We start from the raw sequence: 17,401 nt of genomic DNA, 5'->3' as shown, positions 1-17,401 counted from the left end.
CGTGGGATATGGCCTTTTCATTTGTTCTGTAGTCCCTGAGTTCATAGTTTAAAGTGTGAGCTTTGAGGTCAGAAAGACCTAAGTCCAAATTCTGGCATAGCCACTCTGTAGTTATGTGATCTTGGGCACTAAATCTTAGTTTCCTCATCTGTCATTGGGGATAGTAGTGTCTTTCTGATGAGATCATGTATGCAAAAACATTTAGCACAGTGTCAGGCTCATAGTAAGTGCTTAATACCAGAAAACTTTCTTACTGTTAATAAGACTGTACAGATGTTACCTACCCTTGGTAACCTTCATTGATTTTAGCCCTTTGTGTACTGCTGTAGCACATTTTGGAGATAATTTTTTTGTTTGTTTTAACATTTTGGAGATTCTTACACATTTATTTATCTGCTTCTGCCAGAATACTACTCAAAGAGAAGAGCTGTGGCTTGGTCTTTTTTAGGTTCCCTGGCCCCTACCATAGTGCTGGGCCTGCAATAGTTGTAATGTTGACTTGACGAAGGACCTTCTTCATGAACCTTTTAGGATAAAGAGAATAATTAATATGATAAAGGCCTTAATTTAAAGGAAATAGATAAATTGAAGTGAATTTGGGGTGGTGATGTTTATACCTAGGACTTCAAGAAGCCAAAATTTCAAATTTGTATAAAATCTCTTCCATCATCATAATATTCAAATGTGAAAGAGAAATTTAAGCTTTCAGATTATCTAACAGTTTGTTTATAAATTCATTTTTGAAGTTCAAATGAAGGGTAAGTTTTGAGTTTAACTGCAGAAAGCCATTTTTACCTCATATACTCCTTTATTATTTGTTTTAATAGAACCTATGTGCAGACACATTAGAAAAGGATTGGAACAAGGTAATTTGAAAAGGGCTTTATTGAATGTGGAATGGAATATTTGCCAAGATTGTAAGACGGACAATAAAGTAAAAGATAAATCTGAAGAAGAAACGGAAGAAAACCCTTCAGTTTGGCTATGTCTTAAATGTGGCCATCAGGTATGCTTAGGTTTTGATCAATATGGGATTTTGTAAAACTCTTTGAATTTATTTTAGAAGGTATTACGTAAAACCACAGTTTGGGTGAGTAGGCTGCCAGGGGGCTTAGGCTCTATTCCCTGGGGAACAGATTTGGGGACTGAGGTTTGGGTATAGGTGGTTTATTGGGGAGTGCTGTCAGGTACCACAATCAGGAAGAGAGTTAGGGAGGCAAGATTAAGCAGAGGGAGAAGCTGAAGCAAGAGGCAGTGCTGTGGGGCCTCAGCTGATCCCACAATGAATTCTGGCCTTCAGAGATGTCCTGAACTGAGACAAGGGGCCGGGCCTTTGTACTTGTGCATAGACTAACATTGGATGTGGGATGCTGCTGGGGAGGGGGACTAACCTTGGGCAAGGCAGCTCCATTACCTTGAGGATAATTCCCCGGGGGTGGATAGACTGAGCTGTGAGCTGTCAGTAGGCCACATTCGTGACAGCTGTGGGAATGAGTACCTGGGTTTTGGGGCATGGATGGTATCTAGGGGCAGAACAGCTCACAGGTATTGCCATGATAATGACGGTCAGGGTCTCTTTCTCTGTTATTGGTGGCAAGTTAAGTTTATATGTTAGGCAACTGGGCTGCTAGGCATTCCTGTCATGAAGCTTCAAGATGAGGCAGAGGACTTTTTTTTTTCTTTTAAATTGAAATTTTTATTGAGGTAATTATAGATTTATATGCAGTATAAGAAATAATTCAGAGATATCCCTATATACATTGCCCCATTTCCCCCAGTGGAACTTTTTTTTTTTTTTGAAGATTTTATTTATTTGAGAGAGAGCAAGTGAGAGAGAAAGAGCACAAGCTGATGGGGGTGGGGAGGAGCAGTGGAGAGGGAGAAACAGACTCTCCTGAGCAGGGCGCCCGATGGGGGGCTGAATCCCAGGACCTTGGGATCATGCCCTGAGCCGAAGGCAGATGCTTAACCGACTGAGCCACCCAGGTGCCCCCCCCCCCAGTGGAACATTTTATGAAACTATAGTATAATATCACAACCAGGATATAATACTGATCCAATCTATCAATTTTATTTATTTATTTATTTATTTTTAAGATTTTATTTATTTGACAGAGAGAGACACAGCGAGAGAGGGAACACAAGCAGAGGGGGAGTGGGAGAGGGAGAAGCAGGCTTCCTGCTGAGCAGGGAGCCCGACACGGGGCTGGATCCCAGGACCTTGAGATCATGACCTGAGCCGACGGCAGACACTTCACAGACTGAGCCACCCAGGCGCCCCCAATCCATCAATTTTAATCAGTTCTTCCTAGTTTTACTTCTCTTCATTTGTATGTTATGTTGTGCATGTGTGATTGTGTATATTAAGTTCTGTGTAGTTTTGTCACCTGTCTAGATTCATGTACCCACTACCACAGTCAAGATACTGAGTACTTTCAAATTACACAGAGCTCTCGTGTTGCCCATCCCCTGCCCCCCTTTTTTAAGTAGGCTAATGCGAGGCTTGAACCCATGACCCTGAGACCAAGACCTGAGCTGAGATGAAGAGTTGGATGCTCAACCAACTGAGCCACCCAGGTGCCCCACATATTGCCCTTTTTTAATTATACCCACATCCCTACTGCCATCTCTCGCCCAAGCCCCTGGCAACCACTAGTCTGTTCCCTATTTCTCAAATTTTGTCATTTCAAAAATTTTATATAAATGGAATCATACAGTATACAACATTTTTGGATTGGCTTTTTTCACTTAGCATAATTGCCTGAAGAGTCATCTAAATTGTGTATATCAATAGCTCTTTTTTATTACTGAGTAGTATTCCATGCTGTAGATGTACCACAGTTTGTTTATTCTGTTGAAGGATGTCTGGGCTGTCCCAGTCCACATTTGGTGATTACAAATAAAGCTGCTATGAACATTTATATACCAGTTTTTATGACTTCATTTTTCTGGAAAAATGTCCAAGAGTGCAATTACTACATCATATATTAGTTGAATGTTTAGTTTTTAAGAAGCTGCCAAACTGGGGGCACCTGGGTGACTCAGTCATTAGGCATCTGCCTTCCGCTCAGGTCATGATCCCAGGGTCCTGGGATCGAGCCCCGCATCGGGCTCCCTGCTCCGCGGGAAGCCTGCTTCTCCCTCTCCCACTCCCCCTGCTCGTGTTCCCTCTTTCCTCTGTGTCTCTCTCTGTCAAATAAATAAGTAAAATCTTAAAAAAAAAAAGAAACTGCCAAACTGTTTTCCAGAGTGTCCATAATGTTTTATATTCCTACCTGCAGTGTATGAGTGATCAGCTTTCTCTGCATTCTTGCTAGCATTTAGTATTGTCACAGTTTATTATTTTAACCATTCTGATAGGTGAATAGTGCTATCTCATTGCAGTCAGACAGTTTAAAAGTATTTGAATGTTGGGGCTCCTGGGTGGCTCAGTTGGTTAAGCATCCAACTCTTGATCTCAGCTCAGGTCTTAATCTCAGGGTCATGAGTTCAAGACCCACATTGGGCTCCACACTAGGCACGGAGCCTACTTAAAAAAAAATTTGAATGGCTGCAAAGAACATATTTATCATTTGTATTTGAAAGGTTTTCACTGAAGCTCTTAAATATATATGATGAGAATGAATATATTGTTACTTCAAATTTTCCAGAATACATTTCCTATTATAAATTTTATTTTGCTACCTATTTAGTTCCTAAGGGTAAGACAATATCACTATTTATTGTTAACTTTTGTCCTATAGTTACCTTTTGCACTGTTAGAAAGTGATTCTCAACTGCTGTCTTAAGACAAGTCATCTCATTCTTATGTTTCAAATGATCTCAAATGGTGTTAAAAGAACTTTTTTTCAAAATTAATGCTCATTTATTTTAGAATTGAATGTTGAATGGGATAAATTAAATCAGTAGTGTTGATATCATAATTAAAAGATTAGAAGCCATTGTTAAACAGTTCCCCTTCGAGGTGTATTTTTGGCTTTAGAGAAACAGGACTTCTTCTGTAGTGCAATCCAAGGGAGTGGGTGGCTTGGTTTCAGATGGATACACAGTGAAGATATATTTCATAGCAGTGATTTAACCAGCAAAAGGCAGAAAATCTGGCCATGTTCTTTTTTTTTTTTTTTAAAGATTTTGTGTATTTATTTGACAGAGAGAGACATAGCGAGAGCAGGAACACAAGCAGGGGGAGCGGGAGAGGGAGAAGCAGGCTTCCCGCAGAGCAGGGAGCCCGATGTGGGACTCGATCCCAGGACCCTGGGATCATGACCTGAGCCGAAGGCAGACGCTTGACTGAGCCACCCAGGCGCCCTGGCCATGTTCTTTTATGAATAAGTCTATACATCTTGTAGGTGAAAATCTCCCATTTGCTTGTTCAATTAATGCTTATTGACCTTCCATTTGCTAAATGTTTTTTTTGGTAATAGATGATTAGTTCTGTTTTTGTATCTTCAGGATTTATAATCCAGGGGAGGAAGGATATAAACATTAACAACTTTAATATGAAGTAGAAATAAGGAATGCCACTAGGAATTTATACCATGTTTTGTAGGAGTTTGTTTACAGCAAGAATACAGTGTTTTCTCATCTGGAAGGATAATCATAGGCTTCTGAGAGGAGGTGGCCTTTGAGCTAGACCTTGAAGACTGAGTGGGATTTGATATAGGACAATATGAGAGCTAACCCTAGAAAGTAGGGTGAGGTCACATGGTATCAGGTTTGTTAATTAGAAGTTTGAAAGCAATTCATAATTTTTGAATTGAGTATATGAACAGAAATTTTTTTAGATACCATTAAACTGAAAAAATACGTATGTGAAGAAAGAAGTCGAAGTCAGGAAAGTACTTAGGAAGCTGTTAAGTGGCTCACACTAGACCTAGTGAATGGCATGGTTTAGTTGGGACTGGAAAGCACAAGTTGGAGAGGAAGACTACTTTGAATGCACGGTTCCTAAATACCTTCTTGTTGAGATCAGTTGCCTATTCGTATTTAGGTTTTCACAAAATCGGGACTCTCTCTAGAGTCTAATCTGTTATTTTCAGAATTGTAAGAATGACAGAATTTCTCAGGCCACTTTCTTGTGCATCATGGATTATAAATTCTCTTTTTGTGAACTTTCGTGGCTTTGAGGCTTATGATTATGATTCTCTAGGGCTGTGGCAGAGATTCTCAGGAGCAACATGCCTTGAAGCACTATATGACACCAAGATCTGAACCTCATTGTCTGGTTCTCAGTTTGGACAACTGGAGTGTATGGTAAGTTTCAACTCTTGTGCCTGTCAGTTGACTGGTAACTATTTGAAATATTGGAGAACGGAGGTATTTAAGGAGCAAGAAAGTTTAAATTTTTGTAGGACTTGTTTAAATACCATAACTTTCAGAAGGCTTGAGGATGTGATATTTGAGAACCTTTTGCTTAGTATTGTATGCACATAGAAATTGTAGCATGTAGAAGACATATGAATCTTTACCCTTTTGTTTTTCTTGTGATATTATAAATGGCATGTAGTGGGTTATTTAAAATTTGGGACACAGAACAAATTTCAGATGAACTGAGAATATAGTAAAATTTTGGCAATGAATTTGTATGAAAATAAATGTCAAGCTGGTATGTATATTTCTTGTAACATCATCAAAACAAATTTTCACATCTTTAAAAAACATTTACACAGTAGTGTTAACTGCACATCATCTGTCAGTTGTAAAACTTGTTAATTTTGATGACGTAGGTCTGTATTTTGAAATACGTGTAGAAAAAACTTTTGACTTTAATATTGTAAATAGCCATTTCAATAAAATGATTGGAGTTTTTCCACAGGATTTATATGTAGCCACAGTTCTGGCTAGCCTTACTAAGTAAACCAGAGGTAACATGGATAGTCTTCTTCACGAAAACACAAAGTTTTTATTTTCATTTTCTTTAATAGAATAATTTGGTGGTTACACATTTTGGTTTCCAGGAATTCTAATTCATCCCCTTTTTTGGTTGTGTTTGTCACTTTTCTTCTCTGTGGTCTTTTGGGACACAGGTGTTACCTATGTGATGATGAAGTCCAGTATTGTAGTTCAAACAGATTGGGTCAGGTGGTTGATTTTGTTAGAAAACAAGCTGATATTACAACTCCAAAATCAGGTAAAATAATTTCTTACTTAATGTATACTGTAATGTTGGGTGTCTGGGTGGCTCAGTTGGTTAAGCGACTGCCTTCGGATCAGGTCATGATCCTGGAGTCCTGGGATCGAGTCCCGCATCGGGCTCCCTGCTGAGCAGGGAGTCTGCTTCTCCCTCTGACCCTCTTCCCTCTCGTGCTCTCTCTCTCTCTCTCAAATAAGTAAATAAAATCTTTAAAAAAAATGTATACTGTAATGTTAACTTAATGTATCTAGTTAATGTGAACTTAATGTATCTATGTAACTTAATGTATCTAATGTACACTAATGTTAACTAACGTATCTTAGTGTATCTATTAATGTATCTTACTTAATGTATCTGTACTGCTCAGCATTACATATACCTGAGTAAAATGAATTATGGTTGATTTCAAACAGTGAAACTATTTTTGGTTAAGAATATAAAACAGCGGGAATAGAGATTATTATAATGTGTTAGAAGGGAATCTGAGGAACAGTCTAGTCAGATGTGATAAAGAGTCTGTGATGAGTCTGAAGTAATGAGCAGTGATGCCCTTTCTGTAGCGGGCTTGAGAGAGACCTGCCTCATACTGAATTTATTTTGTTATATTTGTGTTTGGATGATATACAAGTGAAAGTCAGATATTTTTCAGCTTTTTTTCATACATAATTGAGTTAATTGGGTTGGCATACATCATCTGCTTTAAGCTTGTTTTGATTTTTACGGTCACAGAGTATCTTTGCACAGCCAGAATTGTTTGTTCTTAGCTTCAGGATTCATTTTTGACCCATTCATTTAAAAATTTATTTCATGTCCACATTCTTTACTTGATTGCTTTATACTCTATTTTCATAAGGTAGGATGTGCTCATTTGGAAAAAAAACAAAACAAAAAACTGTGCAGTAAAAAGGGGAAGGTTTATGCCAAACATACACTGTTTGGTTTCATTTGTCAAACTAATGCTTCCATCACTTTTGAATATTTTTTATTGGTTTTTCTCTGGTGATGGTAATTTACTTATATTTATTAGAAAACATTTAAAATCAAACAGCTGGGAATAATGTTTGGTAAAAATTCACAAATTCTAGTACTCTGTCCCAACTATAACTTTGCATTTGGTATAGTTGTATTACACATTTTGCTGGATCTTTTTTCTTTTTTTTTTTCTTAAAGCAGCAAAAGATGGTAACATTGAACTTGAAAATAAAAAATTAGAAAAGGAGAGTAAAAATGAACAAGAGCGAGATAAAAAGGAAAACATGGCTAAAGAAAATCCTTCCACGAATTCTGCTTCCCAAATAACTGTGAAAGGACTCAGTAATTTGGGAAATACATGTTTCTTCAATGCAGTTATGCAGGTGCCAATGTTAATTTTTTTCCCTCTTTAAAACTCTTTTCCCTCACATTATAGGATGTTTTTGCATACTTGTTACTTATAGTATTAAGTTTTTTCCCCAAGTAATTTATTTCTGAGTTTTCGAAGAATATTTAAGGAAATGTTGACTTTGCATGACAGTAAAACACTGTGCTAAGCCCTGGGGTGCGTTAGAGTTCAAAACAAACATGGCCCCTGGCTTCAAGGACTTTGTACTGGGGGGGGGCGGGGATGTACGGGATAGCCTGTTATGGAAACAAATACCTAGTCACCAGTGGTGGTGGTGGTAAGGTAGCTACTTCATGTTGGGTAGTAGGCAGTGCCCTTTTGAGGTGATGAGTAAGCTCTGAACTGAAGAACTTAGGAGCCAAATAAGGTGGGAGAGGAGCATGCTGTTCCTTCTTGTTTCCTAAGATAGGTACAATGAAGATGGCCGTTTTGATCGGGATGTTCTGTTTTGATAGAATAGACACTGAAGAAATACTTGAGTTATTTAAATATTTGAGTGATGACATAAATATTTGATTTGCTTTTAAATAATTTTCCTTTTCTTTTCCATCCTTTACTCCAGAATTTGTCACAAACACCGGTGCTGAGAGAACTACTAAAAGAAGTAAAAATGTCCGGAACAATTGTAAAAATTGAACCACCCGATTTGGCACTAACTGTATGTACTTTAAGATTTTCTTTTACAGTCAGTAATTTTCCTCTCTGAATATCCGCATTCAAAATTATTTTAAAGAATCAGTGCTCATTTTCACCTTTTTTACTTGTTTTGTTTGCTTTTATTTTAGGCTACTGAGTTAAACATTTTCAGGCTAATAGATTAAGCCTTTAGATTTATTTGCTATGTGTATGCCATGTTCTGCTGTGCCCTGGTGTTTGGTGTCTTTGGGAAAGCTGTTGATAGGCATGAAGCCCTAGGCATGCATTATTATTTTCAACAGCTTTGCAGGTGGCTTAAATTGTGTGTAGCAAAATGAATTTTATCCTATCCATTTTTATTATTCACATTTTTCTCTGGCTCTTTCAGTTCTTAGGTGGTCTGCTCTTGATATTCTAAAACTAAAACAGTAGAACTGAATTCTTCATAGTCAATGAACAGAAACTTTCTACATCTTTTGATGTACTTTTTTTAAATGTGTTTTATTTTTTATTTTATTTTTTTTATATTTTATTTATTTATTTGACAGAGAGAGAGAGAGACATCGAGAGAGGGAACACAAGCAGGGGCAGAGAAAGAGGGAGAAGCAGGCTTCCTGCTGAGCAGGGAGCCCGATGCGGGGCTCGATCCCAGGATCCTGGGATCGTGACCTGAGCTGAAGGCAGACGCTTAACGACTGAGCCACCCAGGCGCCCCTACATTTTTTTTTAAAGATTTTATTTATTTATTTGAGAGAGAGAGAATGAGAGAGAGAGAGCACGAGAGGAAAGAGGGTCAGAGGGAGAAGCAGACTCCCTGCTGAGCAGGGAGCCCGATGTGGGACTCGATCCCGGGACTCCAGGATCATGACCTGAGCCGAAGGCAGTCGCTTAACCAACTGAGCCACCCAGGCACCCTTTTGATGTACATTTTGAAGTTTTAAATGGGGCAGCTCTATCAGGAACATTGGCATTAACAAGTTGACTAGCTACGATTTGGTAACATAAATGATTCCATACTTTGACTGAAGAAAGTAATTTTTATTCCCATATTCAGGAACCCTTAGAAATAAACCTTGAGCCTCCAGGCCCTCTTACTTTAGCCATGAGCCAGTTTCTTAATGAGATGCAAGAGACCAAAAAGGGAATCGTGACACCTAAAGAACTCTTTTCTCAGGTCTGTAAAAAGTGAGTATCTGCTTTGATTTTGTTTTCAGTGCATCAGTAAGATGCTGAGATATAATATGAAAAACTTGTTAGAGTCAGCCCAGTATATATATTACAGCATGGTTTATTTCATTTGGATTAAAAAACATGAACTTAATGTGAAAATTAAATCTGCTAAGGGTGTTGTCGAACTAAGTGGAAATTTTGAGAAACTAGAACCCTCTGAGATTTGGGATATGATCCTAAGATTTTGTAAAAATCTTTTACAAAAAGATTTTTTTAGTAGACTCATCATTGTTTTTCTTTGTGTCTTGTCTTCTTTTTTTCTGTAGAGCAGTACGGTTTAAAGGCTATCAGCAGCAAGACAGCCAGGAGCTGCTTCGCTATTTATTGGATGGAATGAGAGCAGAAGAACAACAAGTTAGCATATTTTGACCAGTATAATTTATAATCCCATCGTCATTAACTTCTCTGACATTTGACATCTTAAAGGGTTATTAAAGCAATGAAACTAGTTATTGAGGCCATTGTATTTAAAATTTTTTTTCTATACCAATGTTTTCAACTGGTATATTTTAATCAGTAGAATGAATGAAGAGAATTAGAAATGATTCTCCTTTTCATGATGCTCTGTTTTCCTTGCTGGTTAGGGCATTATTGGTCTTTAGTTCTATTCTATTATACTAGCCTATGCCAGGAGAGCTCCAGAGTATTGGAAAATGTTTCCCCCAAAACAGTTCCCAGTTGCAGTGCATTCTTATTCTTACTCCTAGTGTGATTTAACACAGCTTTTTGAATCTAAGAAGTGTGTTCATTTTTAAGAGTCAGGGACTGTAATTATGTTTTTAACTGTTTGTAAATTACCAGATGAAAAGTAATGTATTTGGGGATGTTGAATATAATTAATAATAGTAATACGAGTGATAACAAGTGATAACTAGTGATAATATTTATTTTGCTCTTATTTTATGTCAAGCACTGTTTTCAGAATCTTATGTGAATTACCTTACTTGGTCCTCACAAACTTTCTCTGAGGTAGATGCTGTTAATCATTTTCTCATTCTATAGACTGTGAAGCCAGGGTGTAAATAAGGTTCAGGACCTGGTTCAAGGTCACCCAGTAATGGTGGCTCTCAGCTTTGAACGCTGGAGTCCCCTATAGCTCTCATTTAAACAGTCTGCTCTTGGACATGATATTTCAGTGGTCTTTCCAAAGGAGGTGGGCATGTGTGAAAAGCTTTGGTTTGAATAGATTAAAATTTTGAAGTAAGACAGTGCCTTTGTTCAGGGGTTAGTGATTGTTTTGTAATTTTTTTTTAGCTCCTTGAATTAATTTTGAAAATGTGACTTTAGAAATACTAATTTTTATTCAGTAAGTTGGGGGAGCTAATTCTTGATCACTTTCTTGACTTGATTACATATTTTCTAAGGACAATAACTATAAAACTTTAAGAATTTAATAGTGTATATATATCCATTTTATTACTTTTAGAGAGTGAGTAAAGGAATTCTTAAAGCATTTGGTAATTCTACTGAAAAATTGGATGAAGAACTAAAAAATAAAGTTAAAGGTAATGTCTGACTTTTTGAACTAACACACTATAGTTGAATTCTTCTGTAACTTAGGACAAGATTGCTGGCACTTGTATTTCAAATTCACAGTTAATAACATAATTTTTCTTTATCACCATTGATTTAAAAAAATTATTCAGTACTCCAAAGGTGAATATTTTTGAAAAATTTAACTTTGGTGTATTTTTATGCTGTATTATAGTGAAATTTATAAAGATAGAACTAAAATGAGATTACAGTTTTATTTTTCAAAAGCTTACACAGTTGACACTTGAACAATGCAGAGGTTAAGGGCACAAGTCTCTTCCTGCCTCATTCCCGCGTAGTCGAAAATCTACTTCTGAGTTCTGACTCTCTAAAAACTTAACTACTAGTAGCTTACTGTTGACCAGGAGCCTTACTGATAACCTAAACAGTAAAGTAATATGTATTTTTTTTTTGTAATATGTATTATGTGCAATATTCTTACGTAAAGTAAATTAGAGGAAAGAAAATGTTATTAAGAAAATCATAAGGAAGTGAAAATACATTTTCAGTTCTGTGCTGTATTTATTGAAAAGAATCACATATAAGTGGACCCACACAGTTCAAACCCGTGTTGTTCAAAGGTCAGCTGTATTTCTAATGAGCAGCAACATGTGAGTTACACTTGTCTGTGTGAGTTGTCAGTAAGCTGGTTTGTTAATCATGGTGCCAACTTCATTATTATTGTTGTGTGGCATTTAAAGATTTAGGATGGATCAGTCCAACAGAACTTTCTGTGGTAATGGAACTCTTCCATATTTATGCTGTCTGATACAGTAGCCACTAGCCACATGTAGCCATTCAGCCCTTGAAATGTGACTGGGGCAATTGAGGGGCTAAATTTTTACCTTTATTTAATTTTAATTTAAATCATCAGAAGTGACTAGCGGCTATTATACTGTAAAGCCCTGTGGTTTTTTTTGTTTGTTTTTGTGGGGCTTGAACTCATGACCCTAAGATCAAGAGTCAGATGCTCTATTGACTGACCCAACCAGGCACCCCTGTGAAGCACAGTTTAGAATCAACACATAGCACCTGTTTGCCTCTTTGGTGTCCTTTAGGGCCAGGCCAGTAGCAGAGAGAATCTTGCTCTGCTGGTGCTATCTGTCATCAAGTGTGTTTCTGTATAAATGGACACACTTATCATTGGAATAAGGCTTATACATTTCATGTATTTAGAAAATTGGGTGACCAGGTGGTAAAATTGTCTTATATTAAACTTACCAAGATTGTTTCTGGGAACATAGAAAAAGTAAAAGGAAGATTTTGTCTGAAACATTTTCCTGATTTTTTTTTTGTTTTTTGTTTTGATTTTGAGTGGAGTTCAGTCTTAGAGTTTAAAAACAAGTTATGTGCATTCTCTCCTAAGTTTGCTGCTGAATATTATTAGAGTGGTAGAGCTAGAAGTGATCTAGAGTATCATCCAGCTTGGCCCCATCTGTTCATTTTACTAGTGGGGATAGAAGGTCTCACTGACTTCCACGGTTTATTTTCCACTGACTAGATCTAGGATAAGAACTTTTTCTTTTTCATGAGACATGATTGTGTTAAATTGTGTTGTGCTCAAAAGTGGAGTATTTGCTGCTGACTATAGCATAAAATAAAATTATGGTAATTATGAACAGAGAAAACCTGTGGGATAGGAAATTAAAAATAAAATTTTAGGGTTAGATAGGTAAGTAAATAGTTCTAACTTACTCAATTAATTATATAAGGATAATTGATAAACTTTTTTTCCCCTTCTAGATTATGAAAAGAAAAAATCTGTACCAAGTTTTGTGGACCGCATCTTTGGTGGTGAACTAACTAGTACAATCATGTGTGATGAATGTAGAACTGTAAGTTGTAGTGTGAACTGGATTTATTCATTAATATTAATAGAGTATAGTTCATCATTTGTGTCTTTCAAAAACAGAAGTATCTAGTTTCATAAAGTTTTCTTTGTTGGGCTTCCCAAATCTTCATAGTTCTTTCCTGGGACTGTGAACACTTCTTATGTCTGAAAGAAGTTAGTTTAACATTTTAATTTATTTCTCCTAACCCAAAGACCTCAACACTGTGTAATTTTTCATTTTCTTAAGAATTTTAAAAATGTCATCCCCCCACCATAATCTTATTATGTAATGTCTAAAATGAATTTTTTCCTTCCTTTTTACATCTATCTTTTTTGGTTGATTAAGGTCTCCTTGGTTCATGAATCTTTCCTTGATTTGTCTCTACCAGTTTTAGATGATCAGGTAAGACATACTGAGTTTATTTAAGTAGATTTTCCCCCCATGTTAGAGTTTATGAGGGAAGCCTTGCCACTCTTCTCCAAGTTTGTACATTAGCCCTTGGAGGAATTTTTTTAAATGTATTTGAGATAGAATTTTAAAGATTTGAATAGAAATTGGAGTAAATGCTTTTTTATTTTAAAAGAGGATAGATGGTGTGTCTAGAATTCTTTATAAATAATTAGCTTCTATGGTAGACATGTAGGGGAAGTATTTTCTTTATATTAAAAATTACTTTTTTTTTCATTATTTAAGACTAAACGTAAATCCCTTACAGTCTTCAGTTCATACATGTTAGTAGAGAGTATCTCAGTTTTAAGCCGTATTAATTCGGTTCCGTCAGCTAGTGGTTGGAGAAAAGAAAGCCTGTTATATGAATATTGGATAAATCGTTATTCAACTTCATATGAATTCAGGGTCCCTTTAATCAGTGTTACTTAGTGATTAAAGTCTTAACCAAATTCACTTTATTTTCTCTTTTTCTAAAACTCTCATTTACACAGAAAGAAGGAAAAGGATAAAAAGGAATGTCTGTAGTGGGACAAGTAATTCACTGATAAACAGGGAGCGCAGTTAGAAAGGGGCATAATTACTGTGGGATGCAGCACGTATCTAATAAAATGCATGATATTCCTTTCTATTTTACTGGCATGTGAAGTTGCCTTTTTTACTGTTGTGTTTGTTGGCTTGTTTTCTCGGTATATAAGATTGCTTTCTCGTATTTGAGATGAATGAATTTTGTCCTGGATATATTTTCAAACATAGAAAGTAAATCCAGTGTGACATAGGAATTGAAAAATATTTAGGTTAACATGCAATCTCTTCACCAGTTGTTGTAAAATTTTATTTTTGGCCCATATTTTAAGAGTGGTAAGAAAAGTATAAATGATAAAAATTTGAAAAAGACGATGGAGGATGAAGATAAAGAGAGCGAGGAGGAGAAAGATAATGACAGTTACGTGAAAGAGAGGAATGACATTCCTTCGGGAACAAGTAAGCACTTACAGAAGAAAGCAAAGAAGCAAGCCAAAAAGCAAGCCAAGGTAGGTAACTAGGAAGAAAACTGCTTTTCTAATTTTATATTTGCAGTTACTGAGTCTGAAGTCTGAATGACTGAAAGAAAAGGTTGTGCTTTTGTTTTTTGTAACCTTGCATTACTTGCGAGAACTTCCTTTCTTTTAGAGGAGGAGAATGGGAGCAGAGGCAGGATGGGGGGAAAGGCAGGGGTTGGGGGAGAGAGAGAGAGGGAGAGAGAGAATCCCAAGCAGGCTCCATGCCGGCCCAGCACGGAGCCCACATGGGGCTCAGTCCCATGACCCCGAGATCATGACCCGAACCGAAATCAGGAGTTAGGTATCCAACTGACTGAGCCACCTGGGCACCCCTGCTTGCGAGAACTTTTAAGAGTTTTAGTTCATTTTTAACAATTTTTTGAGTTCTTAATACATTGACTTTCAAAAATTTTAAAATATATAAAGATGCACAGTGAAAGTACCCCTTCAACCCTGTCCTTTCACGACATAGATAACCACTTTCATTAGTTTCATATGTCCTTCTGGAGTTTCTTTTGAAAAATATCAAATACAAATATGTAGTCTTGTTTTTTCCTCCTAATTTTTAAAAAAATTATACACACTGTTCTGGACCCTGTGTTTTGTTTCTGCTTAATTGGGTTCTTGGAGATTTTTCCATTTCAGGACACAAGGATTCCGTTGTTTTAAACAGCTGTATAGTATTCTGCTTTATGGATGTACCGTTGTTCATTTCACTGTTTCTCTATCGATTTGGGCTGTTTGTAGTCTTTTGCTATATAATAGCCAGTGCTGCAGTGAATAATCCTATATTCCTGTCATCAGTACGGCACATTTTGAGAAGAGGGATGGCATTTGTAGTTTCGATAAGTGTTACCTAATTGCCCTCCACAAAGGCTGTCCCAATTTATATTCCCACCAGCAACAATGAGACTTGCTGTTTCTCCTTATCCTTGACAGAAGTGTGTTATCAAACTTCTGGATTTCTGCCAGTTTCATAGTTGGAAAATATTTTCTCAATGCAGTTTTATTTTCCATTTATTTTAATATAAATAAAGTATGGTTTTATGTTTGAGCCATTTTGTTCCCTTTTCTTTCCAGTATTTGCTTATATCCTTCCTCCATTTTTCTTTCATGTTGTAACTGTAGCTGAAGCACACTGGAAAATGTTTGTGTCCTGCGTGTGTCTCAGCCTTCTGGTATTACAGATTAGCCTCATGGGGACTGTCATTTTACTCTGAGTCTTTAGGCATTCTAGTGACAGGAATGTTGATGAAATGCCTTTCTCCCTACTCTGCTTGGAAATAGGCTGCAAATATGGCAAATAAGAGTGATTTTAGGAGGGAAGTCCTTTATTGTCCTCTGTTCATGAGGCTTCCTTGCTTCCTCCCTAATTTGGGGCCGTTTATTTCCTGAGATGTTTTCCTCCGTCCTGCCCAAAGCAGTCCTGTACTAGTGCATCCTTGAGTTTTCATTTTGTTTTTTTCTTCCCTCAGTGCAACCTTGATCTGATAATCATTAACTCACATGGATACATCCCTTCCTGCTCTCTGTGTAGTCAGACTCCCAACATGGTTTCATACTTGGCTGCTTGGATTTGGCAATTTCTTTCTAGTCTACTATCCTGTCTAGGTCACTTCCCTTAGAACACAGACTATGTCTTGCATGTTTTTATTTGCCCCACGTCACAATATTTTGATGATTGGTGATGGTTTATTCCTTTCAGTGAAAGAACTTTCTTCATAATTTATTTGGTCCCTGATAGTAAAAGGAGCTCTAAGGATCAGAATTCTGGGAGTGCACTCTTCCTTATAAACTTTTTGATTGATAAGCAAGAAAACCTGATGTGGTACATGTATGCTCTTTCTCTTCCTATTTTTTTTTTCTTCGTCCTTTTTTTATTTTTATTTTCTAATGTTTTATGCTTTTTGCACAGAACCAACGAAGACAACAAAAAATTCAAGGAAAAGTTCTTCATTTAAATGATATCTGTACCATTGACCATCCTGAAGATAATGAATGTGAGGTTGGAATGTCACTTCAGGGAGAAGTGGATGTTAAATCCAACCATATTTCAGAAGAGGAAGTTATACATAAAGAATATTGTATTAATCAGAAAGATTTGCATGGCCAAGAAAAAATGGTAGAAAGTGAAACTGACAATCAAAAATCCACAGAAGAAATAGATATGAACAATGTCAACATGGATAATGATCTGGAGGTTTTGGCATCTTCTCCCGCTGACTGTTCTAGGAATTTAAATGGTGCCTATCTAACAGAAGGGAGTGGTGAAGTGGACATTTCCAGTGGTTTCAAAAACCTTAACTTGAATGCTGCTCTTCAACCTGATGAAATAAATATAGAGATTCTGAATGAGAGTCATTCTCCTGGGACCAAGGTATATGAAGTTGTAAACGAAGATCCAGAAACTGCTTTCTGTACTCTTGCGAACAGGGAAGCTTTCCATACTGATGAATGTTCAATCCAGCATTGTTTATATCAGTTCACCCGAAACGAGAAACTTCGAGAGGCAAATAAACTGCTTTGCGAAGTATGCACCCGGAGACAGTTTAGTGGACCAAAGGCAAACATAAAAGGTAATTTAGATTCTCTCGCTGAAAGTGAAATTAATGTTCGGGGGCATATTTTGCACAGAGTAGGTAGAACCCTGCTATCTTAATTGTATCAGAATTTGCATGGCATCAGTAAGTTCCCTCCCCTGTGTAAATATTTTAACAGAAGGTTGAATAAACAGATTGAAGTGGCTAAAACTCTGTGGCAGCTGAAAGGCAGATAGAGTGGGACTGTTTGCTCTCCAACACCTCTGTCTATGGGTAAATCATCCCACTGGGTTGTTACTGCAGCAGGGTCCTTACAGATAGTGGCTCTTTCTTCGTATGCTCAGTTTCCTGTCAGCATTTGCGCTGGCCCTCTCCCTTGTATGCAGGAAGCTACACTTCATCTCATCCGTGTACTTCTGTGATATGCCCAGTGCAAGGTACTGGGAGGACAGTGCTTTCTTCTAGTCTCCCTCAAATATAGAACAGAAAAATTGTGATAATTCCCTTTCTCTTCCACCCCCCTTTTTTTGAGCTTGGGTAAGTGGGATAAGGAGGGATTGTGGATTCCTAAGGACTCTTACTAGAATTATTGAAACTTTTAAAAAGTCTAGCTTGCATGTCAATAT

The 17,401-nt window shown here is 37.0% G+C and overlaps 1 protein-coding gene across 7 annotated transcripts in view; it reads left to right on the top strand.

Moving 5' to 3' along the window:
- The window catches only part of USP16 (ubiquitin specific peptidase 16), a 30,379-nt gene that overhangs the window by 6,953 nt on the left and 6,025 nt on the right, over positions 1 to 17,401 (top strand). For 5 of the 7 annotated variants that reach the window (XM_025872380.2, XM_025872394.2, XM_025872363.2 and 2 more), the window contains 12 exons: positions 828 to 1,006; positions 5,150 to 5,253; positions 6,027 to 6,130; positions 7,304 to 7,488; positions 8,077 to 8,172; positions 9,205 to 9,335; positions 9,647 to 9,734; positions 10,807 to 10,885; positions 12,657 to 12,748; positions 13,091 to 13,147; positions 14,050 to 14,226; positions 16,151 to 16,811. In XM_025872380.2, coding sequence (XP_025728165.1) covers positions 828 to 1,006; positions 5,150 to 5,253; positions 6,027 to 6,130; positions 7,304 to 7,488; positions 8,077 to 8,172; positions 9,205 to 9,335; positions 9,647 to 9,734; positions 10,807 to 10,885; positions 12,657 to 12,748; positions 13,091 to 13,147; positions 14,050 to 14,226; positions 16,151 to 16,811 — 1,953 coding nt within the window. The remainder of the gene's footprint in view (positions 1 to 827; positions 1,007 to 5,149; positions 5,254 to 6,026; positions 6,131 to 7,303; positions 7,489 to 8,076; positions 8,173 to 9,204; positions 9,336 to 9,646; positions 9,735 to 10,806; positions 10,886 to 12,656; positions 12,749 to 13,090; positions 13,148 to 14,049; positions 14,227 to 16,150; positions 16,812 to 17,401) is intronic. The other 2 variants (XM_025872385.2, XM_073891415.1) reach the window with 2 other exon arrangements.

This window comes from Callorhinus ursinus, unplaced genomic scaffold, assembly GCF_003265705.2.
Source record: "Callorhinus ursinus isolate GAN/ISIS: 27379988/994484 unplaced genomic scaffold, GSC_fseal_2.0 scaffold1, whole genome shotgun sequence".
Lineage (NCBI taxonomy): Eukaryota > Metazoa > Chordata > Mammalia > Carnivora > Otariidae > Callorhinus > Callorhinus ursinus.
Note: the sequence above shows the minus strand (reverse complement) of the source record. Positions and strands in the feature narration are given on the sequence as shown.